Below are 19,516 nucleotides of genomic sequence, written 5' to 3' on the forward strand. Positions count from 1 at the left end.
AACAAAACAAGGAATAGGGAATGAGGCAGAAGACACACACCTAACTATCTATTGGGTATTAATTATATATAACACTGATGTATAAACTAAGGTATTATAGGATTAACCACCTAAGGTCCTTTAAGTTATACTGGTTTAATAAAATGGATTAAAGCCTTTACTGGTAAATTTCTACTGAATTTTCATGTCACGAATAAGTTATGTATCTTATTTATTATCGTCGGGTACTTTGTAGATGTACCCTTAATAAATAACTTAGGTTGGATATAACTATCACCTTGTGCCTGCTAACCCTGGTATATGAAATCGTATTGGTGTCACCGCAAACTCGGAAAGATATCTTATTATGTTTTATCACCTCGTGCCTGCTAACCTTGGTACGTGAAATTGTACTAGTGTCAATGCAAACCCGGAAAGATATATTAACGTGTTTTTTCCCGGTACTTGTTATAGTATATTCCTCTCTGTACTTGTTATAGTATGTTCCTCCCGGTTTCTCTTTATAGTGTGCTCTAGTATCGAGTATGAATTGAACCTCTAAACTATACCCCTTATAGTTTACTAATATTTTATTTTAATTTTTATTGCAAAGACTCATTTTACTACTAATTTATGCTTGTACTTTAAAATGGAGTTTTGTTAAACTAAAAGTAACATAACTTTAAAAGAGTTTTTGAAATGTTCTAATCACTTATAAAAGACATAAGCAATCTTTTGAAAGATATTTATAACAAACATTTACACAATTATCATTGCTTTCAACTTGTATCCCCCCCCCCCTTAAAAGCATTTAAAACAGTTTAAAAGATTGATTATGGGGTATGAACTCACCTGATGTGGGTGATTCAAACGAATGTGTGTGTAAGGATGAGAAGTTCCACGGATGAAGTCCCGAGACTTAACGAGACCTAATTGACATATGATGGCATATATTGACATAAATATAGTGTTTAGAAGCAACCAAATGCAAGGAAACACATCACGGGACTAGGAAACACTTTAACCAAGTGTTAGAATCACATGTGATTCATCAAAGGAAAGTGGAATGGCACTACCATGAGTTTACGGCCAAGGGAGTTTAAGACCGTAAACTCATGGTCAAACATGCATATGCGTGTGTTTTAAGATCCTACAACATCGATTAAGGGTCAAGGTCTAAGGCTTGGTTAAATAGAAGAGCTTAAGGTCCAAACATGCAACAACATGGAGTTTACAGCCAAGGGAGTTTACGGCCGTAAACTCCTGGAAATCATCCACCAATTGCTGTTCCAGGTAGTAAGGCTTGTGATTTTACTAGTTAACAAGTGTATGGAAAGGATAATTACGATTTAGAAGCCTTAGAATGTGTTTTCAGCCACCAAGAACAAGTGTGTGTTCTTGGTGTTCTTGGTGAAAGTTGAAGATTATGAAGATCTAGAAGAAACAGATGTTTTCATGGATGAAATCAAAGAGTGATTCATGATTAAGAAGGATAACAACGACTAGGGTGAAGAACACATTTACGTTTTTGAAGATCAAGGATGAAGAACTCGATGATACTTGAGAGAGAAATGGAAGTTCTTGAGGTGTAAGTGAAATAATGAAGAAAGTTGAAGGATATGAGACTATAAAGGGGTAGTTTACAGCCCTAGTTGAGTTTACGGCCGTAAACTCCACATGATGGAGTTTAGGGCTTGAGTGTTGTTCAATGAATCTAATAGGTACTTCCTAACACTCATTCTTTGAATGTACTAGGCTCAGAACCCTTCAAACAGACTCTAAACTGTGCTAAATGGTAGTAGAAATGAGTCTAACACTCAGTTGAGTTGACTAACTGAGCTTTCAAAGCAAAAAAATTTCGGGTTGTTACAGTCACTACTAGAAAGTGTTAGATTCTAAACTATCATGCAATGATTCTTTAGTAATGTCTAGGTGTAATATTCCTTTGGAGATTGTTACAAGACAATTCCATGGAAATGAAGTTTAAAATTCAAAGTACATTCCTTTGAACATCCTTTTTGCATAAAAGTTTCTAACTTTCTCATTTATATTTTATGGAGGAATACAAGTATAACACAAGGAAATTTGCGTTAAAAATACAAACCATTATTTATGTTGTCTTATATTTAATGTATGTTTAATGTAAAAATATCAAATATACGAAACGACATTACTACCAAATTTATAAACATTTACATGAAAAGTTGTTAAAATGCAATGGTGTTCATTTTATCACTACATACATTTCAAACTATAATAGGTATAGTTTGGGGAATCATTGACGTTATTTTACCCTTTTGGGATCTAGAAATAATTATATAAAAGTATAATTATTTTCAGGCTATACAAACACTATGAAAGGGTAATACTTATTTATAACAAAAGGGAGTTTTCATTTCATTTGACATGAACCTGTTAATGAATAATTATTTATAACAAAAAGGAGTTTTCAGACTATACAAACACTAGAAATAATTATTTTTAACAAAAAGGAGTTTTCATTTCATTTGACGTGAACCTGTTAATGAATAAATTTGTGAGACATTCGGCTTTACATACTTTAAAGTACTGCATTAAACTCTTGTAATTGTAGCCAAAATTTCTTGTAGGGAGAGCGTGATACTTGTGTATAGATCTATACGGGACTGACAATCCTACACGTAAATTGTTAGTTACAGTTAGACCGACAGGGTCTGGGGTGGCAAATGTCATAACATTTCCAACGCTTGAAAAAACGTCGATACAGGCCGACTTGCTCATATTATGGTTATAATAACTCACATGGGGTATTAAGAATACATATGGTTTACAAGGATTAACAAACACATAAAACGAAGTTTTATTTATATAAAACTACAACATACTATTACAAGTACAGGAACATTCATACGTTTTCAGGTCTTAGGGTAGCTAAGTCTACAATACATTTTACAAGAAAATATTGGATTTTCTGGAAATCACACTCTATCGTTTTACAAGGAAAAACGACATATTTCTCAAATAAAACTTTTGTGAACTCATCGACTTAATTGTTGACACTCTTTTCAAAATTACTTGTATTTTCAAGAAATCAGTGAACAAGTAACCAACCACTCTTGAGGACAGGATGCTAAGGTGTTAGTTCAAAACTCATTTTGTCATCATACTGTAATTTATTTGGAAACATGTAACATTATCAACAATGTAACCTTTTAAATTATATTAATGATGGTTTTGTTTGCTTTCTTTACTACTATTCAACTATTATGATACTCCACATGAAGTCATTCACCCCCAGACGTTTCCACCGTTCTGGTTAGGAGGTGTGACAGATTGGTATCAGAGCGTTCTTTATAGTGAATTAAGTATATATCGAACCATATAAGATATACAAACTATAAATATAATGGGACTAAAACTTTCTGACTAAACGATTTTTCAGTCAATTATACTTTTAAAAATAAAATGATATTTTTATGAAAAATATAAGTACATGCATACATGTCGGTATAGTGTTATAGTTAGGACACTATAAAAGTATTAAAGGATGAGTTGAACACTACAAGTGAAAAAAGATAGGATTAGCCGGTTTCTTGGACTTTTCTATTAAAAAGGTGAAAAAGTCAGGATTTTTTTGTTCAAAAAATAAAATTTATAATTTTATTAAAAATTTTCTCAAAACATTGAGATTTTTCTAGAGATTTCTCAAAAAAAAAAATGTACCACTCTCAATATGGATGGTGATCCATTAAGATTATTTATTATATAAACATGTGTAATTTTAAGATTGAAACTTATGAAATTTGAGTGTAAAACAATGTTATTTTATGTAGCTATACGTGATGAAGGGTTGCAATATTTTATATGTTGAGTTGTTTTTGAAAATTGGAATATTTTCATTTTCAGTTAATAATCATATTTTAAAATGGATACTTCTATTATTATTTACAAATTTCCTTTATTAAGCCTTTAGTAAAGTAAGATGCTTAACCGATGACATACTAATTTTAGAGAAATTATAATAGATCACTAGTTTTCCATCACAATTGTCAAAAAATAAATAAATAAATAAAAATACTTACAATGAAATTGTATACAGTTAGGTTTTTAAGGACTCGTCACTTTTATCTATAGAATCAACATGTTTATCACTAAGTCATATGTATCGAAACATTGGCTAGTGATTTTTTTTAGAAAAAACTGATGGGTTTTGGTCATAAGACATCCTATGTGCTCATACAAACCCTAATGCTTGGATCTAGGTTTCTCTATTGTACATGCAAGTTATCCAAGACTATAAACCCTAATTCTAGCATTCAAGTAATCATATTAACATGAGAATAGGTTTAAGATGTTACCTTGATTGTTATGTAGCAATAACAATCCCAAATCTCCTTGTATTGACTTTAGAAAGCTTAGAGTCACAATTGTCACTCCTCTAATGGTTCACAAACACCATAAGCAAGAGGATGAAGAGGAGAGAGGATGGAGGCTGCCCAAAACGTGTTCTAACCCTAGAAGAGTGCTTGTACACATTTTTGGGTCATAAGGGATCCATATATATAGGAGGCTATTAAGGTTATCTAACAAGGAAACCCTAATTGGATGCTTAAGCCCTAAGCAACCCATGGACTCCTTTAATTAGGGCCTTGGACGATTTCCTTATGGGTTTCCCCATAGAATTCGTCCACTCCTTAATTTAAGACAATCCATAGCCCAAATTCCAATTATCCTATAATTACAATTCCAGTACCTTAAGTTTAATTAATCTCTTTTAGTCACAAAACTAATTACCAATTAATTATTGACTAATATTAATTAAACAATATGATTTCTCCTTTAATATATTATTCTCATAATATATTAATAAATCATATTTAATCCTTTCTCTCCATAATTCATCCTATCAAGTTGCTTTGGTGAAGGCAACCCAAAAGGACCATGCACCATCGGGTCAAGTACATACCAAAATAGTTATGGACTTAGACACTAATCCAACAGTCTCCCACTTGAATAAGTCTAATAACCATTATGCGTATGACTTCAGATCCTGATCTGCAATCGTAGCTTTCCAAAGCCGTTGTCAACTCTGATCCTATCAGATACGCGTGTCCTTAGATAAGGGATCATATATTCCTCCATTCTAGATATCGTATGAGACATGATTTCAAATCATTCTCTTTGTACTATATCTCAATTCCTGATTTATGACGACTGACTAATTGAACAAATCAAATTAGCCCTAGCTCGGCCGAGCATTTACGTTTGTCATCACTAAATCATCGAGGGGCCCAAAGATATCGCTTTTATCCTACTTTGGATAAAAGGAACGGATAAACTTTGATACAATGCTTGCTTGCACTTACTCACCGAATCACACACAACAATATGTTTTATAACACCAAGTTACTAGTGCGTTTACATATTATCAATGAGCAACCGATTTGCAAGATACAACTCACACATCTCAGTTTCAAGAATATAAGATGTTATCGTCTCACCAATCACTCGTGATACAATTCATGGAGTGATCCAAGTGAGCGTGGGTTTAATCCAATGCTCAAATCATATTCATAAGCACTCATGAACGTTGCAGCAAACATTTGCTTATGTCTAATGCTATTTAGACAATCCACACACCAATTCACGACAATCTTCATTCATATCTACTTCCAACATATGAACGACTGTGGCCCGTTCGAATAATTCGATTATTCTTAATAAATTCAATTATTCTGGAAGTCAAAACATGCAAATGTGAAACACAAGAATAATACTAATCCCATATGGCCTCAAACCTTTGAGTATAAATAAAACTCCTTTTATTTATCACCATATCGATTACTCATTATTTGTCGTTTCGGGTAATCAACTTCTTACTTGAATTATTACACTTGTCTCATGCTCTTAGCATGCACATAATGTTTATTTATGGTTCTTACTTTGTGAAATAGATCAAATTGAACACATTTCCAATCATTCTCATTTCACAACTCCAAATCCTTTTTCATAAGTGTGAGAATATCAAATTCTTGTCACTTATAGAATATGCTAGATTCTAACATGTTATGCAATGATCCATTTGTAATATCACTGCACCAAAGTCACAAAGACTATTGCCAATGAAATTACAAAGTCCTCTATCGGAGATTGTTACAATACAATTCCTCAAAGTACATTCCTTTGAACATCCTTTTGCATAAAAGTTTCTAATCTAGACATAGATTTTCAATATCCAATTCTCAATAGGGACACGTTTCCATATTTTCCATATTACAACTCATTCTTAATAGAATCTTATCTATTCGTAATGATGTCGATATGGTTCATTCAATATGGAAACATTTCCATAATTTCCATATGACAACTCATTCTTAATATAATCTTTTCTATTCATAATAATGTCGATATGGTCCATCCAATATCATGCTTCCAACTACTCACAAGCGACCAATCATCGTCAAACTTTGAATTGTCCTTTGATAGTTGTTTAATTATTTTAGTCAAAACCAATTCTAGTCCCTTTTCCCTCTAAATGCGCTCGACATTTGAAAAATTTTAGAATGGTCAAACATTAAAGCATTTGCAATCGATCCTATACCCGAAGCGTATGGGACACGACGCATAACGTTTTATTTGCTATGTTCTCAAAATTCGAATTATGAAGAGGAATGTCGTAATCATAATCGAAATTTTAAAAACACACTATGTACCCTTGACTAAATTTATTAACATTTCTCAACCTAATCCTCAATTTTTGAAATGAAGCATAATATTCTCTCCCTTAATTATAGCAAAACAACTTTACAACCCTTACGACTTTGCAAGGTATAACTCTTGTTTTCTATAATTAATATTGCCAACTTGCAATACATGCCTTAATAATCATACAATCATAACATTTATGCTCCCACTTTCATGATGATTATTATAAAACATAACACTTATGCTCCCACTAGCTTTGACATGTATTCAGAAACAGCTTAACTTTCTAGAAAATCAATACTTATTGAAATTCTTAAGTTCATGTTTCTAATACTTAGTGCTTTGATAATCTTTTATCAAGGCTTCTTGAACTTATAAACCTTTGCCTTAGATAGTTTATTTGTGCGTCTAAACAATTAAGACTAATTGCCAAACCTCACAACTCAAATTATGGAAAGGGATATCGTAACCATAATCGAATTCGAGAATGCAATTTTACAATCACTATCTTCTTAAAATCTTTCTTAGTGAAAGCATTTCCTCACAATCATTTTCATGAAGGAGGAAATCTTATGACACTTAGATTTTAATGGTGTATGTGTTCCTATCCATGTGAATTTGTTAAAACCAAAGTTCACGACAAATTCAAACTCATATGGACCGAACTTTCTTAATCTTGATTTCTTGCCTTATGGTAGCATCGCTTCCCACCATGTCTTCCAAGTAGTTAAGCAGCTCACATTTTCCTATCAATGTACTTTTCATTGATCAAGTTCCTTGCCTTTTATGCATTCAAATGAGAACTCATAGAACTCACATGCATAATTAACTTAATTGGAACGGCACAGAAACAAAATAATGTCAACACGATAGGTTGTAAACCTCAACTCGTGTGCTAGTGATGATCGATAAGGTTTATTTGATTTGTTCTTGAAACCTTTCAAGACCATTAAGACTCCCACTGACTCTTTGACATATAAGATTCTTTTGTCAATAACCATTTCTTGACAAACAAATATTCAAGAGTTAGTGTAGCGTTTATCAAAACATTTCATAAATTGGTCCTAGTTGGTCTTTGTCTTATCCAAGACATCACAACTTTCCACATTTGATGAATGTTATAAACCTTCTTAATACTTATCCACTCAATGTCACAATCTTAACTCTAAGACTTGTTTTGGAACGAAGTATGATTTACTTCTTGATTTAACCATTTCTTCAATTCTTGATTCCTCTTCTTAGACATACAATTGTACTAAGACTCACTTAGAGGATCAATTGAGATATGGTTCTTAATCATTAAGACCTATCATAAAGCATAAAAGCTACTCTCCCTTCTTCTTAGAATGGAGAAACTTTTATCTTTCTGCCTACTTGATTCTTCTTATTCGTTTTGCTATTGATTTAAACCCTTTTAATCAATTCACAATTACACTTAATCTTATAAGTATAATCATATTTACTAAACCCTTAGTAAATCATGACGAATATCTTGTTACTCTTATGGTGGACTTGATCAACACGCAACTTTGTGTACTCGATCTCCAAGTCCTTCACTTGACACTTTGTCAATGAATTAGTCTAATTTCCAAAATATGAAATTTCTCATTCATCGTGCAACCAAGTTGCATGATTCCAAGTTTCTGTCCAATTGAAACTTGGGCGATGAGAAACTCTCCCTATTTGGTAAATTCTCGACATTTCCATAAACAACATAATTAAGAATCAAATCCATTATTGCTAATAATAGAAACATTCAAACATCAATTTTTCATATACGCCATTGCAAGGATAAATAATATAAAATCAAAATTTATTTTATTGCGGAAATTTTTTTTCCTTACAATGCAATTCATCGAAAAACTATGCTAATACATCTTTCTTAGCAATCTAATTCTAACTCTAAGTAGTAGCTCAAGAATCTAATCTTTGAGAAATGCGATCGAAATCCATTCCTTCACGGTTAGATTTTGCTTACTTCTTCCCTTAAGCTTCCTTTCTTTTCTTCAATCCTACAAAACATCAATTGTAATCTTATCACATTATGTATTAAGAATCTAGAATAGAAGCTTAAAAGAGTTAATTAATGGATTTTACCTATATTAGAGCCATACGTTTCGACTCTCCCATCTCTTAGATCTCTTAGGTAAATGGGGCAGCTTCGTCTCCAATGCCCTTTCTCTTGGCAATAAAAGCAAATTGACTCTTTTGGAACATGACATGGAACTACTTTAGACATTTCCTTTCTCTTATGATCAAACCTTTCGATCATAGCATGTCTTTCGTTGCCATCGTCTATATCCATAGAGGTCTTGAAGGCAGATTCACCAATCAACTTTGCTTTTCTATTGCGCCAAACCATTGCTGATTCAGCAGCAATAAGCATATAGGTGAGATCTATAAGGGTCACGTCGCGGTTCATCATATAGTACTCTCTTAAGAACTCACTATACGAGTTAGGAAGTGACTAAAGAACCCAATCAACAGCCATTTCCTCACAGACAACGGATCCCAACATTCTTAACCTATCAATGTGTGACTTCATCCCTAGGACGTGTGCACACACCGACTTTCCTTCTTTATGTTTACTTGCCAAAAGGGCTTGAGTGATGTTGAACTTTTCAAGCCTTCGAACTTGTGGGTTAGGGAGAATAATTGGAGGAGGTGGAGGAAATGAAGCATGATTTCTTGTTCCTCGATCGAATCGTGGAATATCATCTTCATGTGGAAAGCTTGTTCCACAGGATTTTGGAAGACCATAGTTGTCGAACTTTGACATCTACAAAACGGGAGAAAACAAATTCAAGTTAGTTGATTGATTGAGTCCTTAGTAAATCACCCAAATGATATACTAAGGCTAGGACCCAACACAATATTCTACAACTCGGGAGAGGGATGCCGTAACCCAAATTGCAGAACATTTGAAGGTAAGTGAATGACGATTCACTAATTTCCACCATGAAAAACGAAAAAGAAATTTAAGTTTTAAATCTATGAAAACTCCTAGATCCTATGAGATTCATTGAATATTTCAATGGCATGTTTAAATCTCGATATGCCCCTCTTGTTTGTGACTGGGATGCCGAGGATCACAAAGCGGGTGTGAATAACCATGCAAACTACATGGTGCCCTCACATGTTACAGTCACCTATTCGATGTGCCGGTAAACCACAAACGCTCCACCGAACTATGACAAACATTGAGTCACCCTTTGCTACCTTTGCTTAGAACCATTTAGTGTGCCGATAAACCACACACGCTCCACTAACGTCTTCGCAAGGGCACAAAGTTTAATTTCATGGAATTGCATCAATTCACTTTTGCTTAAGTAACTAAGATTGGGAATTTTATGAAAACATTTAGTTACTTTTGTATATCATTATACTTATAATGGAAGGTTTTCATCCTATCCTACCCGTTCGGCTAACGACCCTCCACTAGTTAAGAGTGCGGTGGGTAAGAGTGAATACCCATTCAATCGCCATTTTATAGGCAATTTCCTTAAACACCCCTTATAGATCAGCTTCGTGAATGAGGCCTACTAACGGTAAGACTGACTTTTACTCATACATATATATAATGTTAGACTTTTAATGTTATATATAGTATAGGGTGTATTTTACACTTTTAAAATACTATGTGGTCAAATTTAATAATTACACTTTTAATTTAATTAAATTGTTAATCTAAACTTTTATGGATTTATTAAACCTCTTTTAATTATACACCTTAATTAATTAATAAAGCCATAAGGGTGTGATTTGAACCTTTTTTCAAAACAATGCTAGGGTTTTAGAATTTAACATTCCTAATTAAACTTTTAATCAACTTTTAATTTCCAAAACTTGAGGGCAAGTTTTGAAACATTTCAAAACATTATAGTTTAGAATTTAAATATACATCAAAATTAAACTATTAATCAAAATTTAAATTCCAAAACTTGAGGGCAAGTTTTGAAACCTTTTTCAAAACATTAGGGTTTCAACTATTTAAATTTCAAAACAACAAAACTTTTTAGGTTCAAATTTAAACTATAAAACCTAAAGGGGAAAATATGAAACTTTTCAAAGCACAAGGATCAAATAACAAATAATCTAAATTAACATTTAATCACATAATTATCCATATTTGATTTATTTAATGATTTCTTGCAAAACAATTTACCAATTTAATCAAAATAATTAATCAATTATCACATAAGGAAACAAATATTTTATTAATTGATAAATATCTTCAATTAGATCAAGAATATAGTCAAATATATAATAAAATCGGATTAATATTGATCTAATATGATAAGGCAACTATCCTTAAGCAAAAACAGCAAGAAATCCCGGTTTTCCTTCCATCTGACCAGCCGACTGCCGAGTCAGGCATGGACTCGTCGAGTCACCTTGGATTCGGCGAGTTCATCTATGGAATCGGCGAGTCCAGCCTCCAGAACACAAAAAATAGAATTTTTCAAACATATAATGCATCAATACAATAGAAACCAGTCTAGGCTCTGATACCACTGATGGGTTTTGGTCATAAGACATCTTATGTGCTCATACAAACCCTAATGCTTGGATCTAGGTTTCTCTATTGTACATGCAAGTTATCCAAGACTATAAACCCTAATTCTAGCATTCAAGTAATCATATTAACATGAGAATAGGTTTAAGATGTTACCTTGATTGTTATGTAGCAATAACAATCCCAAATCTCCTTGTATTGACTTTAGAAAGCTTAGAGTCACAATTGTCACTCCTCTAATGGTTCACAAACACCATAAGCAAGAGGATGAAGAGGAGAGAGGATGGAGGCTGCCCAAAACGTGTTCTAACCCTAGAAGAGTGCTTGTACACGTTTTTGGGTCATAAGGGATCCATATATATAGGAGGCTATTAGGGTTATCTAACAAGGAAACCCTAATTGGATGCTTAAGCCCTAAGCAACCCATGGACTCCTTTAATTAGGGCCTTGGATGATTTCCTTATGGGTTTCCCCATAAAATTCGTCCACTCCTTAATTAAGACAATCCATAGCCCAAATTGCAATTATCCTATAATTACAATTCCAGACCCTTAAGTTTAATTAATCTCTTTTAGTCACAAAACTAATTACCAATAATTATTGACTAATATTAATTAAACAATATATTAATAAATCATATTTAATCCTTTCTCTCCATAATTTATCCTATTAAGTTGCTTTGGTGAAGGCAACCCAAAAGGACCATGCACCATCGGGTCAAGTACATACCAAAATAGTTATGGACTTAGACACTAATCCAACAAAAACATCATAAATGGTCCCTGTGGTTTTCCAAAATTTGAAGTTCAGTCCCCGTGATTTAAAAACCTCATAGATGGTCCTTGTGCTTTCAAAACTTTTGACGATTGGTCCTTGTTGCTAACTCCGTTAAGTTTGTCCGTTAACTGAAGGACATTTTCGTCATTTCACGACCATAGGGACCATTTATGATACTTTCATTTATTAAAAAAAATAATATGCAAAAGGGGTCTCTCTCTCTCTCTCTCTCTCTCTCAAACCATCAACATATTCCCCTTTGCTCAGCCTCCTCATGATCAACACACACACCGACAGACATACACACACATCGATCTTCTCTTCGCGTACCCATCAGACGAGTGGCCTTCGAGTCGCACACTATGGAGCTGAAGTTGCCTATTAACTCCGATCTGCAAACCTTAATTTCGACGACGGTGGTTTCGATTTAGTTGGGGACGAAACAAGGTCAGTATGATTGTAATGAATGATCTCGTGTAGGAGGTGGTCCATATGCTTTAGGAGTTTCTCGACTACTACCATTGTCTGCCACCACCACCTGCAACCACCTCCATCTCCACATAGAAATCACCGGACTCCACCTGGGTTGAGGGTTTTAAACTTGGAGGAGTTTTCCAGATCTGCACTAGGGTCAGGGTTATTTGGAATGAATTCGTATCTGAAAAGCTAAACATGTGTGGGTGTATATGTGTGTGAATGTTTATGTCAATGTGTTCTTGGGTGGATATGAAATGTGTGTTCATCAACTCTGGATTTCTTTCTTTCTCTCAAGGACCAATTGATTTTCTGGTTTTTTCTCTTCAAGAACAATCGATTTTATGTGTTTGTTTCTGAACTGAAAATCGATTTTTGACCCCTTCATCAGTTCTTCATCCTTTAAGAACTCCACAAAAAGATACAAAAAAAGGGATCTTTGTGGAAGCTCTCGTTGGTGTTGTATTTCTTGAGCATCGATCCAATGTCTTTTCAACGAGAGAAGACTCTATGAAGAATCCTTTTTGTTATTATTTTTCTTTGGAATTTCGGGGAAGAATCATCGAGGAAGAATGACATTGTCAAAGCGATGATGAGGAAGTGGGGGAAAGAGATGGACTCTGGCGATAGTTAGGCCTGATCCGAGAGAGAGAGAGAGAGAGAGAGAGAGAGAGAGAGAGAGAGAGATGGGGTGGGACCCCTTGTGCATTTTTTTATTTTCTTTTTTTAATAAATGAAAATATCATAAATGGTCCCTGTGGTCGTGAAATGACGAAAATGCCCTTTCAGTTAACGAACAAACTTAACGGAGTTAGTAATAAGGACCAATCGTCAAAAGTTTTGAAAGCACAAGGACCATCTATGAGGTTTTTAAACCATGGGGACTAAACTTCAGATTTTGAAAAACCACAGGGACCATTTATGATGTTTTTTCTTTTTTTTTATCCATTTCATTTTTTTGTCATAATTTTTTTTCTATTTAAAAAAAAATTGAAAACGTCAAAGTTTTAAAATTTAATGAATTAAATAATCATAGTCATAAAAATTTGAAAATTAAATATTTTTCTAAAAGTTTTTTAGTTATAAAAACCAAAAAAAAATAATAATAATAATATAGAATTTGTTTTATAAAACATAGTTTATATCATTTTATATCACATAACTTTGATTTATAATATTTGGATCAAAGTTAAAAGATATTAAATATTTTAAATCATAATATTTTAGATCAAATCATTCCCAAACAAAATAAAATGTTTTTATTATAGATTTTAGTTTATAATATTTTAAATCATAAAATTTTGAATCACTTATTTGGATTATATAAAATCTTTTTTAAATTATAACAAATTAAGGATTATAATCATAAAAATTTCTCTTTACAAACATAGTAAATATAAGAATATCTTAAATTATGTTATATAGTATAAATTTTGCACATGACTTAGATTGCTACGAGCGGGCAACGCGTTTGTACGTTTTTCAGACATGGCAATCAAAACGGTGTTATAATGCTTTGTACACCTCCTCTTCTCATGTTATTTATTGGTATGTTAAGAAATGTTATCAAAGCCACGGGAAATAACGTGAGAATTAACCAATCAAAAGTCATTATCTCACACACACTCTCTCTCTCTCTCTTTCTATATATATATATATATATATATATATATATATATATATATATATATATATAATTCTCTTTGTATTTTTTAACATGTTATAACATTCATGAGCGGATCCACAATAGAGCCCGAGGTATCCCGGGATACCCCTCAAAAAAATTTCGGTAGTATAATTTTTTTAGAAAAATTTTGTTTTATGTAGTGTACATATACATAAAATTAATATGTTTAGCGAGATAATAACACAAGATGTAATTGGTTTAGATGGTTAAGACGTTAAAGGGATCTTTCTAGAGGTTGCAACTTCAAATCTTCTTCCAAACTTTTAAGTTTGAGGTCTCTATTTTGAATCTTGGTTGTTACATTGGTGTATTTTATTTTGTTTATCAGTTTTTGAACTTGTTTTTTAAAATTTTAAAATTGTCTCACATCGACCATAACATGAAACATAGCTCATATACATCTGTTATACAAGCAACGCAAGCTTCTTACAAGTTAAACTTTTGAATGGGTTTGAGTCTAAACCCGAAACCGAGTTTGGAAAACCAAGAAACCGAACCTGGTTTGGAATACCCGTTTATTTTGAACCTGGCTCCGCCATTGATAACATTTGCATACAATTTCCTACATAAATCAAATGGTGTTAAAGATAACGTAACATGTGAGTGGCAAAATTTGAAAATGATAATATATTTTAACATGTTGTTCATACCCAATAGCCTTATGAACGATAACACCTTTCATTTTCATTATATTTGGAGACAATAAAAAATGGTGTTTATAATATATATATATATATATATATATATATATATATATATATATATATATATATATATATATATATATATATATATATATATATTTTATATGAATTTTCATTTTTTAGAAAATTAAATTTTAAAAACTTTTGTTTTTTAATTTCTTTTAAATGTAAAAAAAATATTGACAAAAATCAAATAACGTAAGGGAGAGAGGAAATTAATTGATTCCACGTAAGGAATGACGAATTTGAAAAAACATCTTTCGTAAAATAAGTTTATTTATTTATTTATTTTGTTATTTTTTTTTTTTTGACAAATAAGGTAAAAAAGTGATTACTTTTACAATTTCTCCAGGGTTTGTTAAATTAAATGGATACAAATAATAGCTTTCCATTTCAATATATAAAAACAAAAAGCTCGACTTTATATTGATAAGAAAAATGATATACCAAAACAAAAATATCAAACTTTGAATAGTGAACAGAGTGGTTACAAAAACAGAAACGTAACTCATATTATCATACACGCATATCTCAATCTCATATCCAAATCAGCATGAAGCTATCATCGCATCAGAATTATGATCGGAAATCCGAGCTCACGGCGTTCGACGAAACCAAATCCGGCGTCAAAGGACTTGTGGACGCTGAAATCACCACCGTTCCCCGTATATTCATCGTACCTTCATCTGAAAAGCCAAACTCCGGCGAACCACCGTCTCCGGAGCTAAATCTCCCGATCATCGATCTGTACGGAATCAACGAAGATCCAATCCGGCGAAAGGAGGTGATCGAGCAAGTGAAGAATGCGTTGGGGAGTTGGGGGTTTTTCCAGATGGTGAATCATGGAATTCCTGATAGAATGTTGGAGGAGATAAAAAAAGGGGTTTTAGGGTTTTTTGAACAGGATAATGAGGTGAAGAAGGAGTGGTACAGCAGAGGGGATCGCAGTGGGAAGCTTAAACTTGTGTACAACAGCAATTTCGACTTGTACTCTGCACCTGTGGCGAATTGGAGAGACACTTTTTATTGCCCCATGGCTCCAGATCCTCCTCAACCACATGAGCTGCCTTCTGCTTGCAGGTTTGCTTCCATTTCCATCATCTTTTCTCTAAACATTGAAATGAAATTTCTTATTCGAATATTGTTGTCGAGTTTTTCGAGTCATAAGTCTTGTTTGTTTTTTTTATTGTGATAAAGTGATAAAATATATTTGAAAAGATATAGATATTGCATGAGAAAAGTCTTACTTTAGTTATTTTATTAATATTAATAACCAGTTTCTTTTATTTTATTAAATGAAACGACACACTCTATTAAATAACAAAAAGAGAGTATGTAACTATGGACAAAAGGGTAACAAATATACCTAAATTGACAAATTGTTGTACTCATATGAATCATTATTTTCATTAAACTTTAATCGATCTTTTTTTTTTCGTTAAAAGTTAATCAAAGTAAGGCCTCGTTTACAAAAATAAACGAGTTTATTATAATTCAACGTTTGGTAAACCATAAAAAATAATTTATGGTAGCTAAGCTTAATGATGAGTTGTCTTTGTAAGCTAAAAGCTAATTAATTTGTCAAAGAAGTCTAACTAGCATGTATTTAACAAAAATAAAAGAGCAACTTTAGAAAGAAAAGAAAAAACCCTTACAAGAAAAACCGTTGATTTCCTTTATTTTTTTTAATCAAAAGAAAAAACAAATGATAATTTGAATATTTTTCATTTACATATTTTTTTTTTCATTTAGTTTTATTTACCTTTTAAAATCCTTTAACAATTTAATAATACTTACAATAATATCCGACCGACATAAGTTGTATCATAGAGGTTTTTAAGGTAAAACAGAAAATGTATGTGCCTTTTGAAAAAATTTCAAAATAACACCGAATATTAGTTAAGTTTTCTGTTTTTTCTAAGAAAATTAATGCTTTTGCAGAGATATTTTGATGGAGTACTCAAAAGAAGTAATGAAACTTGGAATTAATTTATTCAAATTAATATCCGAGGCTCTTCAGCTCAACCCAGATCACCTCATCAAACTGGGTTGCGCTGAAGGACTCGCAGTTCTCGGACATTACTACCCTCCATGTCCACAACCCGAGTTAGCAATCGGCACCAACACGCATACCGACAATACCTTCATCACAATTCTTCTACAAGACGAAATCGGTGGCCTTCAAGTCCTCCATCAAAACCGTTGGATCGATATTCCACCTAACCCTAAAGCTCTTGTAGTAAACGTCGGTGATCTTTTACAGTTAATTTCAAACGATAAGGTTTTTAGTGCACAACATAGAGTTTTGGCAAATAAGATCGGTCCAAGAGTGTCTGTAGCATCGTTCTTTACGACTGGAGACCTTCAGACATCAATGGTGTGTGAGCCAATTAAAGAGTTGGTATCTGAAGAGAATCCTGCGAAATATAGAAGTATAACGGTGAAGGAATATCATGAGCATTTTAACACGAAGGGCCTCAATGGGATATCTGCTCTTTTGCGTTTCAAGATCTAGATATGTTTACAAGAACACAAAATATTGAAACATGGTATTTGGCAGGGCCGGTTCTGACGAAGTAAATATCCTCAAAGGTCCAGGACGAGCTAGAAAAAAATGGCATTTATCATTATTATAATTAGTTTTTATTTTTAAATAAAAATATATCTATAATATGTAATAAAAAATAGGGCCTGGACAGTCCATTGGGTTGAGATCTCATTCATAGATTTTATAAAAATTCCTTTTACACCTTATTTGATATTAAAATCTTTTTTTACCAGTTAAGTTATTTAATTAAATCTACAATATAAAATAAATGTATTTTATATAAAGTATATAATTTAAATGTAATTTTCAAAACTTCAAAATAAAACATATTTTAAATATTATATTATAAAACTTCGTGGTTAAATAATAATTTGTTGTTTTTTTATAATCACGTATGTAAAACTTTTAACATTTCTTATATTTTTGAAAGAAAAAAAAAAAGATCTGACAGAGATTTTCAAACCAAAATCGGAAACAACTAAACAATAAAACATGCATACTTGTTTCTTGAATCAATCACGAAATTAGAATAACAAACACTTACCTAACTAGCTTCTATGGCTGCCAAGAAATATATATTGTAAATGTAATATAAGACCAAGAGCAAGAAGCTTCGACTCTACAACGATAAGAAAATTTTGGACCTAAACCTTTTCTTCCTTAGTGGATGCTCTCTAAAGGTAAGGTGACATTTGTAAAGTGATTATATGAACATGCATTCTTCTTACGAGGTGGCCAAATGAATAAGAAATGGTGAATGATTTATCAGGTTTAAATTGTCATTTGGCAAATTATGAAAAGGTAACTCGGTTAACTCTTGTAACTCTTGACAGACACAAGCATCACAATTCTCTTACCCAATTCTCTTGACCCACTTCTCCTTTAATAGCACCGATAACGGTTCTCTATTATTCAATTTTGAAGAAGAAGACAAAAGCATCACAAATGGAGAGTTTTTCTGCATCTTCCTCCGTATCGTGTTTCATAGCTATCAAACCCAATAAAAACCTTGTTTCCCTATTGCGCACTTCTATTTCTGCTAGCATTTTCTCATGTTTGTTATCCAATCAACTTCGATGACGATAGATCTTGCTCATAGAGACTCAAATGAACGAACACCTTGACTTGTTGGGGTCACAAAACTAATATGCTTTCTCCTTTTTGTTGACCACCCATTCAGACTCCCATGTGATTAGGTCGCTGGTGGAGGCAGGGAACAAATAGTGTTTGATTCAGATATATCAGTTGTTCGTGAAATGTCCGTTACAGTCTCAAGATTATCAACGAACAAATAGTGCCCGATTCTCTATATCAATTAAAATAAATGGTGTTTGACGTTGCTTTTCAAAACAACTTATTGACTTATTGGCTTTTTGAAAAGTCAATAAGTCAAAAAAATGTATGGCAAACTCAAAAGCATTTTTCAAAAAAAAAAGTTTTTCATTAGCTTTTAAAAGCAGATTATAAAAAACATATAAAACTTGTCTTGTTGAAACTAATTTTTGGCTTTTTAAGCAAAATACCTTCAACAATGAAATTTTAAACCAAACACTTTTTAACTTATTAACTTATTGGTTTTTTTCAACATAAAAACTAATCCAATCACTTTTTAAAAAAAAATTATTTTACCATCGTTATAAGTCAATAAACACTTATGTTTAAAAGCACTTTTAAAATTCAAAAAATAATCCCAAACACTCTGTAAGTACGTCATGCCTAAAACTCTATAAATGAACTCAAAATTTTTCAAAAACTCAAAGGAGCCAACACAAGGATAAAAATGGTGTGGAAGAAAGAAGGAAACTTTTGATTGAACAACTTTAGACATAGTAGTTTGTCGGCCTTTTCTCATATTTCTTTAGAGGTGGCAAAAATTGACACGACACGAAACCCGACACGAACCCAACACGAAATAAACAGGTTTGGGTAAGATATTTCAACCCGTTTAAATAAACGGGTTGACACGACACGACACGGAAATTAAACGGGTAATGATAGGGTTGAGAATTTCAACTCAAATATGACTCGAAAATGACCCGTTTATTTATATGCAAGTATTTTGTATTATTTAAATAAACTATAAAGATACAAAACCAAAACCATAAGTAAAAGAAAACCTTCGAATTGAGTTGTTTTGTAATGTTTAA

General features: G+C 32.5%; 1 protein-coding gene across 1 annotated transcript; it reads left to right on the top strand.

Moving 5' to 3' along the window:
• Nucleotides 1–15,255: 15,255 nt before the first annotated feature.
• Nucleotides 15,256–17,575, top strand: LOC145093910 (1-aminocyclopropane-1-carboxylate oxidase homolog 1-like). Its single transcript, XM_079032155.1, has 2 exons — nt 15,256–15,901; nt 16,763–17,575. Exons 1-2 carry the CDS (start codon nt 15,375–15,377, stop codon nt 17,334–17,336), a joined length of 1,101 nt encoding a protein of 366 aa, XP_078888281.1. The 5' UTR covers nt 15,256–15,374; the 3' UTR covers nt 17,337–17,575.
• Nucleotides 17,576–19,516: the final 1,941 nt, after the last annotated feature.

The sequence above is a fragment of the Lactuca serriola genome, chromosome 3, assembly GCF_051521515.1.
Source record: "Lactuca serriola cultivar US96UC23 chromosome 3, Lser_US96UC23_V15, whole genome shotgun sequence".
NCBI classification, from domain to species: Eukaryota; Viridiplantae; Streptophyta; class Magnoliopsida; order Asterales; family Asteraceae; genus Lactuca; species Lactuca serriola.

What these genes read in the sequence shown, in the direction of transcription:
- LOC145093910 (XM_079032155.1), top strand. Translation starts at nt 15,375, where the DNA reads ATGAAGCTATCATCGCATCAGAATTATGATCGGAAATCCGAGCTCACG. An exon ending in GAGCTGCCTTCTGCTTGCAG is followed by an intron (nt 15,902 to 16,762) that starts GTTTGCTTCCAT and finishes ATGCTTTTGCAG; the next exon opens with AGATATTTTGATGGAGTACT.